At 36.2% G+C, this 25,353-nt stretch overlaps 1 protein-coding gene across 1 annotated transcript; it reads left to right on the top strand.

Moving 5' to 3' along the window:
* Nucleotides 1-588: 588 nt before the first annotated feature.
* LOC129239472 (uncharacterized) lies at nucleotides 589-2,536 on the top strand. Its single transcript, XM_054874978.1, has 2 exons — nucleotides 589-1,142; nucleotides 1,209-2,536. The coding sequence occupies exons 1-2, from the start codon at nucleotides 815-817 to the stop codon at nucleotides 2,366-2,368; spliced, it is 1,488 nt and encodes a 495-aa protein (XP_054730953.1). The 5' UTR covers nucleotides 589-814; the 3' UTR covers nucleotides 2,369-2,536.
* Nucleotides 2,537-25,353: the final 22,817 nt, after the last annotated feature.

Below are 25,353 nucleotides of genomic sequence, written 5' to 3'. Positions count from 1 at the left end.
GTTTAACATCTACTCTGAAAGAATCTTCCGCAAGTCAGTACAAGGGTTAGAGGCTGGCATTCTCTACAGGAACTTTTCAATGCAGTTACACTTTGCAGTAAAAACTTCGGTTTAGAAATGAACGTCAATAAAATTAAATACATATATGATCGTGCAGAATAAACATCTATACTTATTAATGGCATGCCCACAGAAAGAGTGGAAAATTTCAAATAACATAAAAACTTAGGCTGTTGGATTAACGAAAATTGGGATCCTTCAAAAAAAAAATAGAAGCCCGAATTAAAGCTTCTAGGGCAGCATTCCTTAAGTACAAAAGAGCTCTCAATAATCATGACCTCAATGTAAATCAAAAAATGGGTGGGGGGTCATTTTTCCCAAAATAAATTTCCCAAAAAAATTTGTTCCCAAAATTTTTTTTCCCAAAAAAAAAATTTCCCAATATTTTTTTCCCCAAAAATATTTTTTCCCGCTTTATTGTTTTTTCCCGAATGCATGTTTTCCCAAAATAACTTTTTTCCAATAGATAGCTTTCCCGAACAAATACTACTGAAATTAATTTTTATTATTCTACTATTTGACATTTTTCGACGATTCCGACAATATGAGTGTATATAATAATCAAAAATCTTATACTTAAGTAATCGAAAAAGATTCGAAAAAGTTTTTCAATATACATTTTTCAATTCGGATAAAAAGACAAGGTAACGAATGTATCCAACTTCACTCATATAAACAAGTTTTTTCACGTCATTCTTTTCGTGTCAAAATTTCATGAGCCAAAATTTGCTGCCTAAAGTCAAAATTTCTAATTATGGCGGAATTAATTGAATGCAAAAAATCATTTCTTTTGCACATTAACGGATATTTGTACTACAAACACTCAGGTAGAATAGGAGAAACTGCGTATTGGAATTGCCGAAGAAAACCTGAGTGTAATGCTAGAGTGACAACATACGGAGGACCACACAATATCAGAGTTCTGAAGGGACTTGATGAATCGAAACACATCCTTCATGCACCAAACCCCGAAGAAGTCGAAGCGTTAAGAGTCATGAATAGGATCAAACGTAAAGCTACAGAAAATCCTGAAGCTCCTCCAGCTCAAATATTACGAACTGAATTGCGAAACGTTTCACCAGGTAAAAACAAAAAAACGAAATTGCATTCGATTCATAATTACAAAATATGATAACTCTCTCTTTTAGCGGTATTAGCGGAAATGCCAAACAGAATTAATTCCCGAAAAAGTCTTAGTCGTGAAAGATTAAAAGATTTTCCCTCGAACCCGCGAACGCTGAGAGAATTGCAGGATATTCCAGGCTTTTATCAAAATTCATTGAATGGAGATAAATTTCTAATTTACGACTCCTATGAAAATGACGAAGACTCAGAATTTGGGAGAATACTCGTGTTCGCGACGCCTGAAAATTTAAGGCAATTATTCAGGAGCATATTGTGGTTTGCCGACGGAACATTTAAAACTGCGCCAAGTATATTTTTCCAAGTTTTCGCAATTCTCGGAGCAGTTACACAACCGGATTCAAGAGGAAAACCACAAACTATTGGTTTACCTTTTGTCTACGCATTATTAGAAAACAAAGAGCAGAAAGTATACGAAAAAGTATTCTCGGTTGTTTTGCAAGAGGCAGAACGTCTAGGTATCGATATTTCTCTTCCGATTAAAGTGATGACAGATTTTGAGTTGGCTATCATCAATGCTGTAAAAATCGTAATGGGCGAAGACAAGGCACGCTGCTGTTTTTTCCACCTCTGTCAAAACATGTACCGCCATATCCAAAGTGAAGGACTTCAGAAAATGTATTGCGATCCTGAAGATCGATCGGTCAAAGTAGCCACTCATATGATATGTGCCCTTGCTTTCGTCCCACATCAAAACATCGCCCGAGAATTCGAAACCTTAAAAAATGAAATACCGGAGGAAATGCGACCAATTTCAAAATACTTTGACGCTACGTACGTCCGAGGAAAACCTGCAAAAGGCCGACGTAAACAGGTGCATCCTCGCTATGCTCCAGATTTGTGGTGTCAATATGATGCAGTCATTCAACAAACTGCGAGAACGAATAATATATCCGAAGGATGGCACAACAGGCTTCAAGTTGTTATAGGGAAAGATCACCCCAGCTTCTACATTTTTCTTTCCGAGTTGCAGAAAGAGCAATCGGACACAGAAATAATGATGCGACAATTGCAATCAGGACAGCAAGTTAAGAAAAATAAAGATTCCAAGAGGTTGAAACATGAACAGAGAATATTTAACATTGTTTCGAAATATCACGAATATGTTGATAACAATGATATTGTCACATACTTGAAAACTCTAGGATACTATATTCGCATGTGATTGTATACATACAAATTCAGAAATAAACTGAAATCTTGTTTCAAATAATAAAAAATGTACTCGCCCATTCATTGCAAATGTATATGCGATATTTTACAGACGAACGATATTTTGGGAAAAATATTTTATGGGAAAATTTATTGGGAAATTTTTAGTTTGGGAAAAATGGCATTGGGAAAATTATTTTTTGGGGAAAAAAAATTTGGGAAAAAATATTTTATGGGAAAATTTATTGGGAAATTTTTAGTTTGGGAAAAATGGCATTGGGAAAATTATTTTTTGGGAAAAAAAAATTTGGGAAAAAATATTTTATGGGAAAATTTATTGGGAAATTTTTAGTTTGGGAAAAATGGCATTGGGAAAATTATTTTTTGGGAAAAAAAAATTTGGGAAAAAATTTTTTTGGGAAAGTGATTTTGGGAAAATTGTACCCCAATCCTAAAAATGCAATTGTTAAATGTTATCATGTCATGCCATGAAGATATGAACTGAAAACCTCTCACATATGTGTACGCTCTGAACGCTTCTAAAAATGCCCTAGACTGATAGAGTAAAAAATGCTGAAGTACTGCATAGAATTCAACAATTTGATTGGGCAATCCTTATTATTTTTGTGTAGAACCGTTCATCATCACCTTTTGGCTCTACAGCTCTTTGTGAGCTTTGGCCTGCTGCACGTGGGACCTCCATACGTCTCGAACGCTTGCGACTTTTTTCCAGTTCGTTATCCTAAGTTTCTTGATGTCGTCCTCTAGTTCATCGGTCCATCTTGTTCTCGGCCTTCCTCTTGCTCTAGTGTTGAACGCTCTTTCTTCTACGATTTTCTTCTGCGCCCTCGTACCGTCCATTCTTATAATGTGACCCAGCCATCTTAACCGCTGCGCTTTGATGAAACGTATAACATTTTCGCCCTTTATCAGTTTATCTAGCTCGTCGTTCCATCTTATCCGCCACTCGCCGTGATCTTTGATTGTTTCGAAAATTCTTCTGAGTACTTTTCGTTCGAAGGCTTGCAGTTTTGTTTTATCTGCTTCAATTAGCGTCCACGATTCAGCTGCATAGCATAATACTGGTCTAAAGATGGTTTTATATAGAGTCAATTTGCATTGCCTGTTTAGTAGTTTTGATTTGAAGAGTTTCGTTAACGACGCATACGATCTGTTCGCTGCTAGAACTCTCTCATCGATGGTGAGGCTCATTGAATTGTCTCTACTCAGTTTGAAGCCTAAATAGGTAAAGGATTCAACGATTGCAAAAGAAAAATCGCCAAATTTCAGTTTTCCTGATGTTGGTTTATTTTGTCTGGACATCATCCTATATTTCGTCTTATCTTCATTTATTTTAAGACCAATTTTACTAGCAGCAATTTCAATATGTAGAACCGTTCATCACATTTATATTTTAAAGATAATCCCTTTCAAATGTTGGCCGCAACTGCGCCGTAATTCGGCCATCCGTAAACACCAATTTACACTATAAGTTGGCCTGAGCGCGCAATGAACACTTCTCACAGAGTGTCGATGTTCGTAATACAGTTGAACGATTTGTAAACGTTGATGAGGAGTAAGTTTTTGTATGATGAAATGTCAAGTACTACTGAAAAATATTATGTACTTAGTTTGACAGTACTGACAGTTTGACTATTGGAGAAAGGACCTCCATCTGATCATGCTTTCAGATCAAAACAAGAAAAACTTCGACTTTGGGAGAAACAATAAATATCATATACCTCCACTAATTCTAAAGGAAAAAAAGAGAAACGTGGCATAAGTAGAAAGCAACTATCCTGGCTAAGAAATTCAAAGCAATGAACCGAAATCGGTAGTAAGAAACTTTATTGCAGACTGCGAGAAATCGAGATATATTATTTTTCGTTTAAATAGGGCTAAATATCACAAAGAACGCGAGTTATGTTGGCTTTCAGGGATGCAATATTCTGTGGTTTGTCTGCAAAGACCAAAGATTTGGCATAACAAACGGCGTTAATTTACATGATTAGGGTGACCAATGAGTGGTGCCGCTATGCGTGATGACAAAATCTCCGAACTTGTCATCGAATAAATTTAATGCTTCCCGTGCAGTATGACAATTGGTGTCATTCTGTTGAAACCGCATGCTTGTGCGATCGATATCATCCACCCTAGATCACAAAAAGCTTATTAGCAGCGCTTGATATCGATTGATATTGCAAGAAATAAGGACAGATGGTACTGCCGAATGAAAATCCATTTTAAATAGTAACTTTTTCGGTGTATAGAACCATCTATGTATGTATTTTCATTGATCTAAAGAGATTTTATTTCTTTATGAAGCCACTTAACTAGGAATGAGCCTCATTGCTGAGAATGATTTTTTACCGAAGCCAGGATCAGTTTTCAATTGCGTTGCGTTACGAATTTTGAAGCATCGTTAAATTAGTGTTCTGATTAAATGCAAGCTCGTGTAAGTATTCCCACCAAATTGTTTTGAAATTTTTAAAAATGAGATATTAGCAATTTGTATTGAATATATGCTAATCATTGAAAAAATTATTATAGTATTCCTTGGTTCAATAAGGCTGAAGACGCTAAAGAATTTAAGAAACAAATTATATGAAGAGGTCAGGTCATCTAACCTCTTACTTTACTGGCATAAATATCTCCACTACTATAAGGAGTTTCAATATTTGTGTAAAAACCTACAGCGTGAATGTGTTCGAAAGCTTGAATATGGGATTAAATTAAATCCCAAGCTTTTTTGGCGTTTTGTTAAATAATTATTGAATAATTTTGAATTTCTTTCTTTAGCGCTTGATGATGTGCTGGATGGTATTTAGCACATTAAGTAAACAATCCGTCTTTTTCAAAAATTGTACCGCCTTTGCTTATCCACTCTTATTACTTTTTAACAGATCATTGGAAATGGGTGTGTTTATTGATGCTTAGAAAGTTACCTTTGTTACCCTATTTTCAAAAAAGATAATAAGAATGGCATAGCTAACTATAGGCCTATTTTAAAATTGTCGACTGTTTCTAAACTATTTTAATACATAGCCAAACAGAAGGTGTATTTTTCAGTCAAGCGCTGAACCTCTAACGAGCAGTATGGCTTCTACAAGTAGACTGTTGGTTCACAGTCACTAATTTTGCTGTTTTTTCTAAGTTTTGCATGTCTGCCTTTAATCATTTGCAAGTTTATTTATTCATTTTATCATTTAATTAATATATATAAATATGCAGTATTTCTTATATACTTTGCAAAACATATTAATGCTAAACAATTCAATTAAAAATAAATTAAACTTATAATTTACTTGTTTCGTTTTAATGCAATTAATGTAACATTTCTTAAAGTTTACAAAGACATAAATTTAGAGAATACTTAGAATTTAGTTACACAATTCATGCTATCTGTACCGACATAGTTATATAGTCACTCACACTTGGCGGCGAAACTAGCTATCGATTTTTTTAACTTGGGTACAATCGTACAACTGCCGTCGTACCTGTGGAATTGTTGTTGATAATATTTCCCCATATTTTTTTGTAGCTTCGTCTGGTGTTCTCCAGTGTAGTATTTTAGGGCCCGATACACTTTGTTTTTTTTTTTTTATTAATGAGATTTGTGAATGCTGTATATAGTCTAATTATCTTTTATAAGCGGGCGATTTAGAAATCTATTCTACCATTCGTAGTCCGTCCGATACGATTAAGCTCCAGACTGATATTAATAAAGTTACGGTGTGGTGGCAGAAAAATTTTTTTTAACTTAATATAAGTTAAGGCTTCCACATTTCTATCTCAAAATGTTATTCCACTCTCTCCACTTCCTACTCTATTGTCAGCTCTCGTCTCTCTACTTTGAATAAGGTCTCCTGGTGTTATTTTTGACTCAAAGTTTTTATTCCTAAGTCACATTTTTTGTACCATTGTCAAATCCTATGCTATGTTAGCTTTCATTCGCCATTTTAGCTCTGAGTATACCCTGAAGCTCTTGTATACATCCCTAGTTCGATCCAAATATACTATACATACGCGGTCTTCGTTGGAGGCCTTATTCTGATTGCCGCATTAAAAGACTTCGCCCTTCGATCTCTGACGAACCCAATTCCACATGACAGCTAATCAACTTAAAATCATTAAACTGCAGACGAACTCATTTGTCTTTGATATTGTTAATGGGATAATTCATTGCCACTTACTTCTAGAATGCGTTAATTTGCTTATCCCTCAACACTGTCTCCGGGGTAATGAACTCTTTTTCTTGAAACAAGTTAGCAGTATTTATGCTATAAATACTCCAATTTAGAGAACCTTAAGAGAACTAAATTCCTTCTCAAATTCTTTAGCCTTCGATTTATTTTCGTCTAAGTCCAATTTCATAATATTCTTCAACAATTTAACAAATAATTTGAATCAGATACATCAATCTGGAAAAATACTTCTAATTCTAAATTATGGAAGAATAATTTCAGTGTTAAATTAATTCTATTAGTTTAAGCAGAGAAATGTCAATAGTCTGTATGTGAACCATTTTTGCATAAGACTAAGTAAATAAATAAATACATTTATTTATTGAAAATCCATTTCATCAAGTTATCCATTGAAACCACCGGGATTAATCAACGGGCTTAATATGCTTATAATTATTTTCAGCTTATAATTATTTTCAGCACATTATTACTTTATACTCGCACATATGTGCATATATACAAGTAGAAGTTACACTCTTAAACAAGAAAAGTGCGCTAAATATTAAAATAAAGTCGCGCTGAAGGCGAAAACATAATTCGCTATTAAAAAGTCACTTCAGCATCATTGAAAGTGATCAAGTAGGATTCACAGTTTGTAAAATAGCATTTATTGGCTTAAGCATTGCTTAAAAAAGCAACAAAATCACCGCACAAGACCAACAATAACTGACAAGAAGTATAGGGGGAGAATAAACAATATTTTCTTTATTTCGCACTCGCACTTTGCATCGAAAATAAAAAAGGCAAAAGGACATGTCGGCAAAGAAGAATAGCTCAAGGTGTTCGTGTCCTTTTTATTTAAGAAAAAAAACAGGCCAAAGGAAAGAAAACACCAAAGCAGTCTTTTCAGCCGCATACCAGCCGTTAAAGTGAACAAATCACACCCCATTATTCCCAGCAGCAAGGCAAGGATCTTCATCAGTAACAAAAGGTACTGCTGTTTGGTAAGGAAGAACGCAGCGCTAAAAAATGCCGCTGCGTTACTTTTTCACACAGATTTCCAGCGGCTTATCGCGACTTCATTTGAATATTTTGCGATTTATTTTTCAACGTTTTCCCTCCACTTCAAGACCTTAATACAGCATGCCAGTGTCCTTAAGGAGTTTTTTATGTATTTGTTAATGTTGAAACGGAGATTTGTGTTGAGTATCTTTTAAATAAATGAAAATGGCAATAACAACAACAATAATAATAGTAATAATAATACGGGAATGAGAAAAAGAAGGCAATGGAAGTAGATGGGGAAGTACGCATGTCAAAGGAGGTGTACGACAAGCAGTAAACAAGCACCATAATAACAATAATGAAAAGCTATTATGACGCCATGAAAGTCGAAAGCGTTTTTACTTTAGTGCTTTAGCACTGCGGCATTGCAAAGAGCCAAAAAGCTGCTGGCAGGACCTGCTGTTGCACATAGTGAAAAATTATGGGCATTGAAAGCCTTGTGGGCCGCGTGCTGTTTCAAGCTATTAGGCGAATTACAAATACTTTTAAGCTGCAGATCTAATTCTTTGGCGATTTTGTTTAGAGATGTGCTGCGCATTAGTTATGCCACTTGTGCCCTACTTTCCTACTAATTCCTATTTTATTGCGGTACAAAATGGCGAATTGCTTTTAGTGCTTTGCAGACTTATTTCAAAAAACTGAAGCACAGGGATACATACACCCAATAGCAATTGGAGTACTTCTGTGAGAAGGATTTTATTAAGACAAGAGATTGGGATAACACTTCTAAAGCAATTTGGATGAGTATTTGGCCTTCTTCATGATTAGAGTAGTAACTACCTAAGCAGTTTTAGGTGATTTTAACACATCGCGTCAGTCAATTCTTCTTTGGGCTCACCGCCAATCAAAAACACCAAGTGAAGTCAAGTCGTTCTCAATTTCGTTTTTACAAATCAGAGGAAGTCTTTCTCTTACTGAGCCCTCAGTAGCAAGTTCCGTACCTTACACTTTTTAGTGTGAAGCGCTTATATCCTTTTGTATGATATGACACTTTGTGCACTCCAAAACCCCATTCCTCGGATTTTTTCGCCATTCTAGTTGTTGCCTCTTTCCGTAGAAAGGCTTAGAGGAGGGACTATAGGGTTTGGCTCTTGCTCATCAAGAACTATTTATTCGCCAATTGAGCCTTTTTATAGGGTGTGTCTCATATAATAGTATCTCTCTAAGCAACTACAATAGAATAGCAGGTATCCAAAACCAACAATATGGGCCTTGCACTTTCATAAATATGAAATGTATAGCCACTGGCCAATTCAAATAAGTATTCTATTAGAAATATCCCCCCATGCGACCCGAACCTTCCTAAATAATAAAATTGAAGGCCAGGCCATTCTGCTCTTGCTCTTTCCAAGAGATTGTACTTACATCACCAGTGCGGGCGGCATTAAGAGACTGAAGTACTAAATTTACTAAATTGATTGGGTTTGTGGCTATATTGGCGGGTATTTTACTGCTTGCTGTGTACAAGACACATGAACACTGCTGTTCAATTCAAAATATCACTCCCATTTATAAGTAATTGAAATCATTGGAGAAGAGCTGAAAGTGCAATTAAGAAAATTTGTTGGCCATTGCTGATGATATGGCTGATATGAGATAAATATTGGTTCAACAAAACGTTGCAACATGTCACGCCGCCTACAAAATAATCTATTTATTGCAATCTATGTTAAACTCCCAGGAAATATAATTTCATGATGCCCTACAGCACATTAATCAACAAGATTACAGGGTTTAAACAACTTCAGATTATTTTCTGTGGGGCAGCATTAAAGACAGAATTAATGTAAATAAGATTACTAATTTTACCAAAAATAAAACTCATATTAAGTCATATTTTCTTCAATAATCGCGGTATGGTACATTACGAAATCTCTCCTTCAGCAAAAACTGTTAACTGTTAATTGGTTTGTGTGCAACTTTATGCAACGAATGCTGAAACAACTTTTGGTTATGACAGAATTATTTTCGTAATTATTGTTCCTGACCATTTGGACAACACCTCAGCGCTTGCTTATTCACCTGATTTAGCTTCGTGTGACTTCTGACTGAGCAATAAACTTAGAAAAGTTTTCCGAAAATATAGTTTCAAGTCAAAATAACAGATTTGTCGCAAACCATTGGTAATGATTCCAAATCGGAAATCGGGTTTTACCACTTTTTCGGGAATTGAAAACTAAATAATCGTAAGCATAATAACGAAAACAAAGTTGATTTTCGATTTAAGCACAATTACTATTTAGTTTATCGAAGGAGAATCACCTTGAAAGGATGAAATAGGTTTAGACGAATGGATCAATTTTCATAGATTTATGCCAACACCCATTTTTGCATGATACTCTTTTTTCAGTTTCCAAAAACCTATCCCGCGAGAATTACATAAATCCGATGTTTTACAATATAAATACTTTTTCTCTTGTATAAATCTAATTTTCCTTGTATAAATATTTTCTTTCACAAACAAATTAACGCATATTGGTGCATGCGTGACAAAATGATGGTGATGAATAGCTTTTGAGTGTTGTAAATCGTACGCGCAATGTGGGTACAATTGAGAATTACTGTTGCGGGCACAAAATTGAAAAGAGTAGTAAGGATTAAGTTTCAGATCCAAATATATGGAGAGAAATATTTTAAGATTGCAAGATGACTCCTTAAACTGGTAAAGTAATTTTAGTTGAATACACGAGATGTGTATAAAAAGTAAGGTTCCACATCAGCGAAACTATCATGACTTAAGAGCTAAAAAGAGCACATACATTTTTAATCATTCGCTGCACTTCATTTGCAGATAAAGTTTTATTTGGAAGCAAATGGCAATTTTACCAATAAACACACACTGAGCTTCTCAGAAACCCCTTTGGCAAAACAACAAAGAGAAATTGTATAATTTAGAAATGTAAATACAAATTTTAACCAATAAAACCATATGCTTTGAAGCCATCTATTCATAAATTTGTTAATTCTATTGACCCATTAGTTTATTTTTTTGCAGATAATGATTATTTACGGTTGATTGACTCCGACTTTATAAGTGAACTGAAAGCTTATTTACGCTTACTGGGATAGTAAAATCAGATAGAGTAAGGGGTAGTAAACACTGGTTCGTATGAAATATGGATGGGGTGCAGGTGATAATACGAGGGTTGCTTTTATATTTTGTGCCTTTTCAACACTATATGTGACGAGCTGTGATTTTGAAGAGTTTGGTATATCTTAGCATAAACTTAGCTCGAGAAAATTCCGGTTCGATAATGTATAGGGTGATCAATTAAGAGGAGTTTTTTTCATTTGCGTTTTTTTTACAGATCGCGCGCGAGTTGTGGCAAACTGTCATCGTGGATTTGTTGAACAGCGTTTGGCATTTCATCATGGAAAGACTCACACCGCAACAACGTCTACAAATTGTTCAACTGTATTATGAAAATCAGCGTTTGAAGAAGATCCGCTGTTTTCGAGCAAAATTTTGTTCAGCGATGAGGCGCATTTCTGGCTCAATGGTTACGTCAATAAGCAAAATTGCCGTATTTGGGATGAAGAGCAACCAGAACAGGTTCAAGAGCTACCTTTACACCCAGAGAAAACAACGGCTGATAAACCAGCTACGATTGAAGCTCTGGAAGCCAACATTACGCGTGTTATTCACGAAATGCTCGAACGAGTGATTGAAAATTGGACCTTCAGAATGGACCACCTTAAGCGTAGTTGCGGCCAACATTTGAATGAAGTCATATTCAAAAAGTAAATGTCAAAGAATGTCCTTTCAAATGATAAATAAAGGTTTTGAACATAATTTACATTTTTGTTTTTTTTTAACTATTGAAAAAAGCACCTCATGATTGATCACCCTATATTATATAAGATTTTCGACGAGGACAATCGAGACAGGAGTGTATTGGCCAACTTACTTCGACTTTTGGTGTTGAAGCACTAGACTTGACCGCTGTGAAACGCTGATAGTACGAGTTCCAACGTGGCCGTCGAACAATGCAGGAAGGATTTCGTGAAGGCCCACCAAAAGCAATTGTTGTCCCAGAATCAATCGAAGCTGTGCATCAAATGAAATCACAAGACCCTCATGTAACATATCGCGAGATATGTATATTTATATTAAGTTTAAGAATTGAATACAAAAAATTCACAAATCGTTTTCTTACAATACGCATACGTATGTACTGTGGGCAAAAAGTAAGGTAAATTTATTTGTCAAACTTCGCGAGATTAAAGTTTCGCTCTAGTTATTTTTTTCATGAGTTGGCAGCACTGTTAATAACATCTGGGCCAACTTTCATGCGAATGTCATTATCAGTAATATATTTACGTTTGTGTTTACCAAACGACCAAGGGTGCATTTTTCGATTTTTACAATGTCTGATTTGATTGAGCGGAGAAGTGCCATCAAATTTTGTTTGCGGAATGAAATTTCGGCTGCGGAAACGTTTAGCATGTTGCAGAAGGCATTTGGAGATTCGACCATGTCGCAGAAAAATGTTTATAAGTGGTACAAAGACTTCAAAGAGGGTCGAGAACGTGTTGATGACTTGGAGCGCTCCGGGCAACCATCGACGTCAACAGATGACCAATACGTCAATAAAGTGAAGGAGTTAGTGCTCAAATATCGTCGGTTGACTGTTAAAGACCTTACTGATATGATCGGAATATCAGAAGGATCTGTGAAAACCATTTTGAAAGACCATTTGGGCCTACGAAAAGTCAAATCTCGTTTGGTACCGAAAACTCTCAATTTCTTTTAAAAAAGTCGTCGCGTTGATGTGTGTGAAACAATACTTTCAGACTATCAGGACAAGCTCAAATGCATCATTACGGGAGATGAGACTTGGATTTATGCTTACGACCCTGAAACAACCGACCAATCAAGCGAATATCGTGCTAAAAGCGAGGCCAGACCGAAAAGAGCACGTCAAAGTCGTTCAAAAATAAAGGTCATGATGACAGTTTTTTTCGATTTTCGTGGTGTGGTGCACTATGAATTCCTTCCACCTGGCCAAACTGTTAATAAGGAATATTATTTGAGCGTTATGCGTCGTTTACGTGAAGCAATTCGTCTAAAAAGACCAGAATTATGGGCCAACAACTCTTGGTTTTTGCATCACGATAATGCACCGTCTCACACTGCACTCGTTCTTCGTGACCATTTCGCCAAAAATTCCACGCATATCGTTTCGCAACCACCGTATTCGCCTGATTTGGCTCCGTGTGACTTCTGGCTATTCCCAAAACTCAAGAGACCACTCCGGGGAACGCGTTCCGAATCGATTGAGGAGATAAAAGCTGAATCGAAGAAGGTGCTGATGGCTATACCGGAAATGAACTATTTGGCATGTTTCGGGGATTGGAAATATCGTTGGCATAAGTTTATTTCATCGGGAGGGATTATTTTGAAGGGGATGAAATTGATTTACAAGAATAAATAAAGATTTTTCATTTTACAACCAAATTCACCTGACTTTTTGCCCACAGTAGTAAGCCGAAAATTTTCATATTTTTAACTTTTTTTCTTTAACCCCAAACCGTATTTGGCGATATCCCGAAAAATTATATATGTGTAACATATCGGACCCTAAATACAAAAGGGTCACAACTCAAAATACTAAGATTTTCAGGAGAGACGAAAAACGTTTTATGTAAAAATTATTCTAATATTTAAAGAAAATATTGTTCCATCATGAAAATATACAACATTGAAGAAGGTTCTAGTATATTTTTTTCAATTTTATATTATGTTTGCGAAAATAAAACAAAATTTTGATTTATAACTCTTTAACTGAAATTTTTTCCATTAACTAGTGATATTATCTTAAGTTGTGCCTTTTTAACTGATAAAATGTTTTAATTTTATAAGTTTCCTAACCTAATTGAACTTACTTTTTACAACTAAAGAGGCACAATGCAAAATAATATACCACGAAATTTATCACTTTTTACAGTTATAGAGGCAGAACTCAAAATAAAACTCTTTATGTGCAATAAAAGTAATCAGCTGTTCTTGAGCCCATTAACGCAACTAAAAATAATTCTCTTTAGTTGATCGTGCAAAAGCAACACACTTGACATAAAAATAGACATAACTGTATTTTTCCAGTTAAAGAAGATAGTTATGTGAACGAAATATTTGCAGCAGCTAGAAATGTGTACTCTGAATTAATTTATGCAAAAAACTCAGTTTTGGAAAATTTTGAGTTGTGACCCTTTTGTATTTAGGGTGCGATATATATACACCCAACATATATATACGCCTATTATATTTTATTATGAATTTGATGAAGAGCTTTTTCATAGCAGAAATACACTCGGAGGCTTGCCATTGCCTGCTATCGCATTTCTGCAAGATTTTCCTGACTTTGTCTCTTACGTATGCGCTCACACTATATGGTTCTTTCTTTTCAATCATTTTATTATTTCTTTGGGCTAACGGCTTCCATTTTTGCCTAGCGTTTCGCATTCTTTCGTTGTTCTTTAATTTATTGGTTTATCATTTAGTTTGATCTTCTTTCAACTTTTCTCGCGACCGTTTGCAATTTCCCTTAATTTTTTTCGCCGCCTTTTTTGCGCATCTGGATTTAAATCCTTTAAAAGTGTATATTCACATAAATAGATTATTGATATAAAGCAAATTTCAAATTTTTAACCTACTTTATATAAGTGCCAAATCACAAATGCCCTTATTTTGATGTATCAAGGTTTCTTTTGGTTTCATTGTATAAAAAATCTTTGTTTATGCTCAATAATAGACAAGCTTTTTGTAAGCACTTTCGAAGCAGTGATAGCAAATGTTGCTTTCGAATGACGTACGGGACATCCAAATATAATAAAGTGCTAAGCAAAAACTTACAGTTATTTGTATTCTCACTTTTTTACTCGTTGGACCTTAAGCATAATATATACTAAGTTCGTGTTTCCGGTGAAATGGCTGTCAAAATCCATACAAATTAAATGCCGTAAAATTCGCGTGAAATTTCATATGTACCTCACGGCAAAGGAGTACTCAGTTCACGCCGTGAGAACCCCGCTCAACATGATGCCAGCAACATTTGTTCACACTTATTTAATGAGTAAATATCATTTAGAATTTAGCGAGGGAAGTGCCTGGGTTCAAATACTCCGACATGGCATGGCATTTTTAAGCGTAACGACTTCGCAAAGAGTGCAAGCACTTCTTCTTTATATTTTTTTGTGTGAATATACATGTATTCTAATTTGTTTAAAACACTTTTCTTACCAAAGTTTGCCAATTGCTTCTTGGGCAATGCTCATAAATTTGACGGGTTTTCTCATTTTGGTGATCAAAGTTGCTAGAAACATATCTCGGGAGTGAAGTTAGTACTAGCCTTTAAGCAAGATTTTCGAAAGCAAAATTTAAGGAATAAGAACATTCGTCAAATGACTACATTCAAATATACGTATACATACATTAAATTTGTTTACATTAAATATGAGTATTTCCTTATGAAAATGTTCATTAATTAACTTTGAATAATTTGTCTGCGGTGGGCCTTCCGCTATAAATGCCCATATATTTAAAAAAATTTATTTTTCATAATTTTCTCTCCCCAAATCTACAATATTAGCTAAATTAACAATAAAAAATAATAATAAATTAGTTGAAAAGTTACTCAGAAATAAATTTCAGTATTACCTCCTCTTCCACGAAAAAAGTTAAGCACTTGAGCCCTTAACCGAGGATTCCATAAAACAACACAAACAAACAAAAAACGAGAAGAGGAACTCGTTAAACTCCACAATTGTGGCAACTTTTTCAAATGTGCAGCATAAAAGATTCAAAGGACTCACTAACAAGAATAACCAAAAAGAAACAAACAGGAAAAGGAAGAAGAAAAAGAAGCTACGACTTCACGCGAATTATAACAAAAATAACAACGTAGAACGACGACACATTCGACTACAGAACTAACAAACATTAAAATATTTATTTCCATCCTCTTGTTGAGGCGAAGAAAAGGAAACAAAAGAATGCTACAAAAAAGGAAAAAAATCAAATAATGAAATCAGTAAAAACAAAGACGCGAGCAAAACAAATTAGACAACTTAATTATGAATGAAGTGGAAAAGCGGCGGAAGAGGCGGAAAAGCGCGCAGGAATTAAGGAAAACGTTTAGACTACAGCTGTCAGCAGTGGAGTCATAACAATAATAACAAATACAACTGAAGGAAATAAAATAATAGCAAGAACAATGATCTCCGTCAATTGCAGCCGAGTCGAAGCCACCGAACAAGGATGTATATGCATGTACGTATGTAATAATGAGGTTAATACAAAAAACTAATTATTTACTTGTGGATAAGCTGTTGAATATATGTAAGGATGTGCGTAAGGAAGGAGCTGGAGCATGTTTTTTGAGTTGCACATTTATTTATTCTTTTTAATTTTGTTTCGTTTTTGTCTTGCTTTGTGAGTTTTTGACGACACAGCGCGAATATAAAACAGATTATCGGGAGCGACCGCCACTTAACCGATTCTCCCCTTTATCTGTGGATTTGTTTGCGAAATTAGGCATAAAAGTCTGCCTTCAAGTGTAATTGAACGTCTATTCGGCGCTCTGAACAAATGAAAACAATGAAAATAAAATGAATGCTGAAAGGAGTAGTGAAGGAGTAGATTTCGAGAAAGAGTGGAAATAATGAAATTTTCCAATTACTTTGGCGCGCAATAAAAACTTTTTAATTTCGTGCACTGAGCTCAGAAAAAAGATATTTTCCGCTTTTGTTTTTAGTCTAAGTTTGTTTGTTGCATTTGTTACAGGCAAACCACACACTTGATGAAATGTTAAATTATATTAAGCACATAAATGAAAATTATAGGAAACCAAGAACAATGTGCATTTTATTATGAAGACTTTTGTAATTTCTATGTAGATTTGCACAAAAGCAAAACTACCGCTGCCATTATCTTATAAGATCTAATTTGCTGAATGTCTTATAGTAGATAGATTGCAAATAAAGTAAGTTATAAAAAACAAAAAAAAAAACTAAACGAGTTGGATGTTTCATTATTAACTGTACGCCTCCACGTAGTTTTTGGACGCCCTCTGCTCCTTGTACCGGTCGGATTCCAAGGCCGAATGTGCAATATTGTTTGCGTTCTTTCTAAACGTGTGCCCGATCCACCTGTATTTTTCCGCTAAGTGTCGTTATCCACGCTTTTTTGTTTCGAGATTTCCCATAGCCTTTGATTTGAAATCGTTCGTGGCCAGAAAATGCTCCTTATTCTCCGTAAGCAGCGATTGACAAAACATTGTATCTTGGGTATAATGGTTTTTATTGTCTACGACGTCTCGCTATCATAAAAGAGGACTGTTTCTACACAAACCTTAGCAATTTTCAATTTTGTCGTTTGATTAATTGTGGGGGATTTCCATACCCTCGAAAGAGAAACATAAGCCCGCTTAGCCTTGCTTAGGAGACTATTTTCACTCCATCGAGGTACCCCATTCAGGCGTAAGATGCCACCTAGGTACTCGTATTCCTCCACATCAGCCAGGGTGTCGTTATCGATATGGAAAAGTTGCATATTTTGGGTGTTAAGTGCATAGTTTTCGATTTTTATATATTGATTTTTAGACCAAATTTGTGGAAAACAGTGCAAATGATATCTAACATGCTTTGCATTTCGTTGTGGTTGGCGAACCACAAAACTACGCCATCCGCGTAAGCTATGTAAGCTTCCAAACTTCTCATTTAGTTTCCATTGTATACCACGGTTGACGAAATCACAACATTTAAAGATCATGTGGAGAGTGACTATAAACCAAATCGCAGAGAGAGCGCAACCCTGCTTAACACCGGAAACTGTCTGAAAGGGTTGACTCAGCTGTCCGGGGTGGAGTACCCGCCTGGTGGCTCCGTTGTATGAGCTTTTTATTATGTTGGTTAGCTTTTGTGAGATACCGCGTGTTTCCAGTGCGGCCCATATTGCGTCTCTCCTAAGCACATCACAGGCTTTAGCATAGTTAATGGAACACATGTAAAGCGTAGCGTTGGGCTGAGCAGATTGTTCAATGATAATGCGTATTGTACTGATGTGATCGATACATGAGTGATTGCGACGAAAGCCAGCTTGATTTTTTGCAATGGTGGCATCAAGTGCATCTACAACTCGGAAAAGTATAACGCGATTAAGAATTTTAGATACAGCTGGTAGGATCGTTATTCCGTGCCAGTTGGAACATTTCTGTTTGTTGAAATAATAAGTAAATGTTTTGAAATATAGTCAAACTACTCAATGTTACAATGACATTTTTAAGGAAGCCTAGTTTTGGAGCAAAATATGTTTTCATCGTAGCGTTACGGCTCCTTGATATTTTTATTTTAAGGAGCTAATGTAAATTCGGAGCAGATTATTATTATTATTTGTCGATTCTTATTTTCTTATTATAGCTTTTCTCTGCCTAACGCTCACTGCTTCTTGCAGTATTGCAGAACTACACTCCAAAGCTTCTTGTAGTTGTATAAATTAATATGAAATAAAGAGCCGAAAAATAAGTGTTCCATTTAAAAATTGACGACATTCTAGGGAATTCGTTCTTCCATCCACACAAGCCGTTTTGCTTGACAGCAACTTGAGGTGCATTTCATGTAAAAACGCTTTCTCAAATCTCCAGCGTCTCGGCAAGCGGACTATAGTGTGCTCCACCTCAAACACACTCTTTACATGGAGATTTTCTGATATATTTGAGTAATTAGAAATTCTTAATTAACCTCTAGTTGATTTCCGTATTTGGTATCAAATGAAATAATCTGTTTTTGTTAATAATTTTAATTCATTTCTTAATTTATTCGATACTTTCAATAAGTTATTTATTAATTACAGTCTGTTCCAGAAGAAAATAACCGCTTTTTTTCTTGTAACTTCAAGATATATTTCGTTCTGCTTTTTGCTGCATAATAGTCCCACTTAAGGGATACGATGCCAGTGCCAACTCAGGTTAGTGTTTAAATGGTCAGGTTAGAAACTAAAATGAGTGAGCAGTACGCGCAGCTTTTCGAGGCGGTAATTTTGTGCACGCATTCGAAAGAGCCGAAATTATCTTACGCAGTGGCTGCAAAAACGATTAAAAAATCAAAAAGTTTGATGTGATGTGGAATCAGCGGTATAAAGTGTACAAAAATATAGATGACTTTTCCGAGCGTGGCTTGAAGCGAGTGACGACAAAAATGTGGAAAAAAGGAATAAATGTATCAACACCATCGAACGACGACTGAAGGTGGCGAATATATCCTACCGCCCACCACTGCTCTCAGAAAAACAACAATACAAGAAAATGGGGTCACAGTAAGGGACTGGCCTTCCCAGTGCCCAGACGACTCACCCATTGAAAATGTGTAGGGAACTATCAAAACGCATCTTGCCGGCAGGCCAGTCCATGACTTAAAGCAACTCGTGCGTCACGTTTGCAAAATCTAGTCCTGTTTGTCGACGAACTACGCAGAAAAGCTGTTTCAAAGCATGAAGAAGATGCCAGGCTATACTCGACAACAATGAAGACTGCACGGCTTATTGATTTTTTAAATATATTGTTTTATACTTCATGAATAATCGCGGTTCCTTTTTTCTGACACAGGCTGTATATTATTAGAAAATGCAACTTTATTCTGAAAAAATGGTTGCAAGTGAATCATTGAAAGTATTGCCCATCGCTGGCTACTACTTTTTCCCATCTTTCTGGTAGATCTCGTATACCGTCACGGTAAACTGTTCATCTTTTGAGGCTATCCGCGGGTCAAGCCATTTTTGATATCTTCATATGAATGGAACTGCTGGTCAGCTAGACCATGTGCCATCGATCGGAACAGGTGATAATCGGACGGCGCAATATCTAGAGAATATGGCGGTTGTGGCAGGATTTCCCATTTAAGTGTTTCCAGGGAGGTTTTAACCGGTTTGGCAACGTGAGTTCGAGCGTTGTCATGCTGTAGAATCACTTTCTCATGCCTCTCCGCGTATTTCGGCCGCTTCTCGCACAGTGCTCGGCTCAATCGCATCAATTGAAGTCGATACCGATCCCCAGTGATGGTTTCGCTTGGTTTTAACAGTTCATAATAAATAACACGAACTTCGTCCCACCAAATACATAGCATAACCTTCGCAGCGTGAATATTTCGCCGAGGCGACGACGTAGAAGCATGACCGGGAAGTCTCCATAACTTTATTTTTTTTGGATTACTGTAATGAATCAATTTTTCATCACCCGTCATGATGCGATGAAGAAACCCCTTCCTTTTTTGCCCCTGGTGCAGTTGTTCACAGTTGAAAAAAACGACGTTCAACATCTCTTGGTTTTAACTCATAAGAAACCCAAGTCCCCTGTTTCTGAGTCATTCCTAAAGTATGCAATCGCTTGGAAATGGATTGGTGGGTAACTCCTAATACTGAAGTAAGCTCTTCTTGCGTTTGACACGGATCCTCATTGAGCAATGCCTCCAATTCAGCGTCTTCGAAAGTTTTTGGCATTCCTTCATGCGGACGGTCGTCAACATAAAAATCACCGTCTTTGAAGCGATGGAACCAATCCCGGCACGTTGTTTCACTGAAAGCAGCAGCTTCATAAACTTTTTGTTGCTCTCGATGCGCCTCAGCCGCCATTTTTTTCGAATGAAAGAGGAAAATCAGCACTTCCCGCAAATGACGATTATTCGGCACAAAATCAGACATCACAAAACCAAAAGTATATGATACCAAAATAAAATCACTAATGTGTCGAAGCAGTTTGCTTACCATATGTCTAAACTTGGTTTATGACGTTTAGTTTATGTTAGAATCGATTAGCACACACTACTGGCGGCATCTGTTGACAAACAGCGGGAACTTAGTTGCGCATCTAATATTTTATTTTATTCAACTTCTCCATCCATTTTTTCCGAACACGCAAAACACTTGTCTTATTTATAGCTCTCCCAAATAAACCAAATATGCTACATATATTGCTAAACCCGTAGATGTATCTTCGAGAAGAGTGTACCAACATAAAAAAAAATATAATAGAAAGTCGAATGTACGTAGCCCTTGAAATTTGAAGCCTTCACCTAATTTTTTGAACACACCTCGTCTGCATCGCAATTTTCATCTGAAACATAAAGAACTTTTTAAAGTTTACAAAATATCTATATAGTGAATTAGACGTTTTTGAAAAAAAAACATGTTTTTACAGAAATAGGCGAACTTTTTTTTAGTTTTTAATTATAATATCATCAATAATTTGTGTTATTATATTTTTTTTTATTTTATTTGAAGAATTTTTTTGCTAAATAGTGAGTAAAAAAAATTTCTGAAAAAGATTTAAACTAATTTTGTGGTCTCGAATTATTTAGTTTTCGTTTGTTCGTTTTAAAAGCTCATGGCCGTATTAAAAAAAACAATTAACAGGCACAAACAAGAATTCCTAGAGATGGCTTCACGTATTAAAGCTGAAGCCCTCTCTATTTGTAGAACAACATGAAGACGCCAACAGTAAATAGGAGCTCGGCCAAACACCTAGCAAAAGGTGTCAGCACCAGAAACAGGTCTGTGCACGTTTCTTTCCACACAAGTTAACTGAGGAACAAAAATTGCTCAGAATTCAATATTTGAAGGACCTCATTAAAGAGGCGAGAAAAGACGAGAACATTGTAACTGGTGATGAAATGTGGTGTTTCCAGCATGAACCTGAAACTGAAACAAGGAGTTCGTACAAATGGGCCGAACCGTCAATGCAATTTTCTATCTTGGCGTTTTGAACGTTTGTTGCATCGCATTCGAGGAATTCGCCCTGAATACCGCGAAGGAGAAAGCTGGCGTTTATTGCATAATAATGCACCAGCTCATCAATCCACTCCTGTGATTGATTTTTTTACTAGAAATCGCATTTTGGTCATCAATCACTCACCGTATTCGCCTGATATGGCTCCCTGTGACTTCTATCTATTCAGAAAACTGCGATTGGCCATGAAAGAAAAACGATTTGCGTCTGTAAAGGCCTCCCAAAAGGCTCGTACCAACATCCTGAAGGACATTCCCGTCAACGACCTGAAATACTCTTTCGAAAAGTTTTAGATCGCGCAAATCAGTGTATCGAGGCCAGAGAGGACTATTTTGAATAAATAAACTCGAAGAACAAAGCTCCTGTCGTTTCTATTTTACGTCAGTCTTATTTATTTTGGACTTCACCTTGTATTATACCTTGATTTTTCCTTAGGCTGGAAATGCTGTTGTTCATTTGCTACATGAATTTATTTTCAATTGACTGAATTTACTGTACATTAAATTCATAAATTCCAAGTAAAATTATTCCGTACAAAAATATACGATTTGGTAATTTCAAGTGCCAATATAATTAGAGAGAGAAATCAGAGCAGAGAGCTGTTGTATTGGCATCACTGGGGTGTGTACAACATTTCCCACTGACGCCCTCAACGTCCTTCCGCACTTACTTTCAGTTGGTCTTCAAGTTCAATCAAGATCAGGAATCTGGAGTTGGAGCGGGAGTTTTCTCTAGATCAGCCAATATTTCAGTCTCCTTTAAATTGCCGAAAATTAACTAAAGGGTGATTTTTTAAGAGCTTTAGGAAAGTTTTTCAAAAAAACACACGTAAAAATCAGAAAAATGCATGAAATTTTTATTTCAATCAATAGTACAGTCCATATAATTTAATATTTGAAGATTATTTCACGCAAATGTTGGCCGCGACTGCGCTTCAAATGGTCCATCCGCTTAGTCCAATTTCGGCATACTCTTTCCGATGTTTAGGCCGGTATGTAAATGCTTTAATGTCGTCTTCCAATGCGTTAATTGAAGCAGGCTTGTCTGAATAGACATGAGCTTTAACATAACCCCACAAAAAATAATCTAAAGGCGTTATATCGCACGATCTGGGTGGCCAATTGACAGGTCCCGAACATGAAATAAAATGTTCACCGAACTCGCCTCTCAACAAGTCCATTGTTACGTGTGCTGTGTGGCATGTGGCACCGTCTTGCGAAACCATATGTCATGCAAGTCAAGCTCATGCATTTTGGACAAAAAAAAGTTGGATATCATTTCACGATAGCGCTCACCATTCACAGTTACGTTACGATTCGCAGCATCTTTGAAGAAGTACGGTCCAATGATACCTCCAGCCCATAAACCGCACCAAACTGTGACCTTTTCTGGATACATTGGTAGCTATTGCAATTCTTCTGGCTGATCTTCAGTCCAAAATCGACAATTCTGCTTATTTACATAGCCATTGATCCAAAAATGAGCTTCGTCGCTGAACACAATTTAAGGGTAAGGGATAAACGCTAAAAAAAAACACTTTTTTCATGAATTTATTGTAGCAAAACGGTTCAAGTCAGTTTATTAAAAGTTTTTGCATATTATAAAGTAACATTTCAAGAATATTTGGTAAAATTTTCATGCAAAAATATTGCAAAATGAGCGAATGACAGCACATTTACGTAGACGTCTTTTCAAAAATACATTTTGCAGTAGTCAGCATATCTCAGCGTAGAATCATCTGAAATCAAAAAAATCGAATAATTTAGTTAAAGTATAAGTTAAGCTTCCCCCCAACGTTTATTTTGACGATTTATTTTCATTTTCAGCCATTTGGTAGTCGTTTGAAGTAAAAAGTGATTTTTGACGAAAAAATGCCGCCATTTTGTAGGTGTAAAACCACATTAATATAAAAAAAATGGCAAAAAAAAAACGTTGGGGGGAGGTTTTTTATATGTAAAATATGTGTGCAAAATTTCAAAAGGATCGGTTGAGTAGTTTTCAAATGCCAATGACTACGCACTTTATAAAAAGAGGTTCGAGAAAAACGGCGTTTAAGGTTTATAACGGACTACGCGCGCAACTGCTGCGTCTCGGCAGATGTTTGAGGCGGCTCGGCTTTATGCTCTATAACTTAAAAAGTTTTGCTCGGATTGACTTAAAATTTTAACACCGTATTTTTGAAATGTTTTACTACAATAACATGCAAAAAAAAATCGATTTCTTTCTTTGCAAATGTCTGAGTCTGGCGGTTAGGCCCCTGAGGTTCTTTGATGTAGCTTTCGGGGATAGCCTGAGGCAGTTCTCCAACCTAGATCCCGTTCCTCTATTCCATGTTAGGTTTACATCGACTCCAAAACTGTTACCTCGCCATGGGGCTTAAGGACATCCTCTGCGGCGATGACCTTGGAGGTTCCAGTTCAATGTCTTTCTACTTATTTCATTCACTGTCCCGTATTTCAGGAGCAATTGGTTTTTGTTCACGAGCTTCATATACCCTCACAAAATATAGTCCAACGTAGTAAAATTGCATAATCTAGGCAGCCTATTGACGATCCCATCATCAAAGCCACTATTGTCTCAATAAAAGTGTAGTTTTACACACCATGACGAATACTGCACTTCCTTGCTTGAACTATTTTGCTCTTACTGCGGTGGATAATCACCACCCACAAAATATTCTGTTTTGAAAGAATTTAATGGGTGCAAGTTTATTGATTGCTGATTGTGAGAGTATACTGAGCAGAGACGTAATATCAAAACAGACCCACCACTGGAACGTTTAAGCACTTTTATTTTTTTATTTCTACGTATTCGTCTTTAAAAATTATTATAATTTGAATAAATATTCACATATGCATTTATTTCTTAACTAGAAAAGTTACTAAACTGCAATGCCTCTTACTGACTAACACGTTAATCTATATTAAAACATTTCGGGACAAATACTAAAACAGGGTTGAGTTTAGTAATTCAGGCAGTGCGGTTCTTAATATAAAAAGGATAATATAAACGAAAAGTCCTCGTTCGAATAAGAATTCAGGTTAATTAAAAGGAATCTGGTCTCCTTAGGAAGGTATAGGACCAGAAAATTACTACTACTAAATGTGATATATGAATTCAGGTGCCTTCTGTAGCAGAATAGTTTGGTGCGTGACTCCCATTCGATGAAGTTCGTGTTCGAAACCTCGGGTATGAAAGACCAAATAATAGAAAAGGTTTTTTCTAATAGCGATCAGCCCTCGGTAGACAATGGCAAACCTCCGAGTACTCATAAAAAACCGTCTGCCGTTCAGAGACGGCATAAAATTAAACATTCTGTCAAAAAAATATCGGGAATTGTTCATTTAAAAAGCGCGCGTTACACATATGTCTACATTTTTTTTTGCTGGAATGTTGGTACAACTATCCTCTATAGTGTCGCAGAGTTTGAGTGCGATCTGTCAATTAGTTTGTTTTTGGCATTCAATTATATCAGCCAACCGCAGCTGTGCTCTGCCCTTTTCACTATGAATAATAATATCGAACAAAGAATTTGTCTTAAACTTTGTGTGTTTGAACGGGATTTCGTATGCAGAATCGTTGAAAATGTTACAGAAAGTCTATGGCGAGTATTCCTTATCAAAATCACAAGCTTACGAGTGGCATAATGCTTTTGCAGAGGACCGAGAAGTCGTGGAAGATTTGCCCCAATCTGGTCGCCCATCAACGTCTTCCAGAGATGAAAACGTCGACAAAGTCAAGGAAATCGTGCTGGAAAACTATAATTTAATTTTGAAGGAGGTAGCTCTGACCTTAACGTGTCTCACGAATCAATTCGCAACATTTTACGCCATGAATTAGGTATGAGACGGGTGGCTGCTCGACTCGTTCCAAGAAAATTGAATTTATTTCTAAAAATTCAGAAGGTGGCTGAAGACATGCTTCAAATCGAATTTGGACTCAACGTTTATCCAACGCATCATAACATGTGATGA

This window comes from Anastrepha obliqua, chromosome 2 (genome assembly GCF_027943255.1).
Source record: "Anastrepha obliqua isolate idAnaObli1 chromosome 2, idAnaObli1_1.0, whole genome shotgun sequence".
NCBI classification, from domain to species: Eukaryota; Metazoa; Arthropoda; class Insecta; order Diptera; family Tephritidae; genus Anastrepha; species Anastrepha obliqua.
This window is presented reverse-complemented; position numbering and strand designations above follow the sequence as displayed.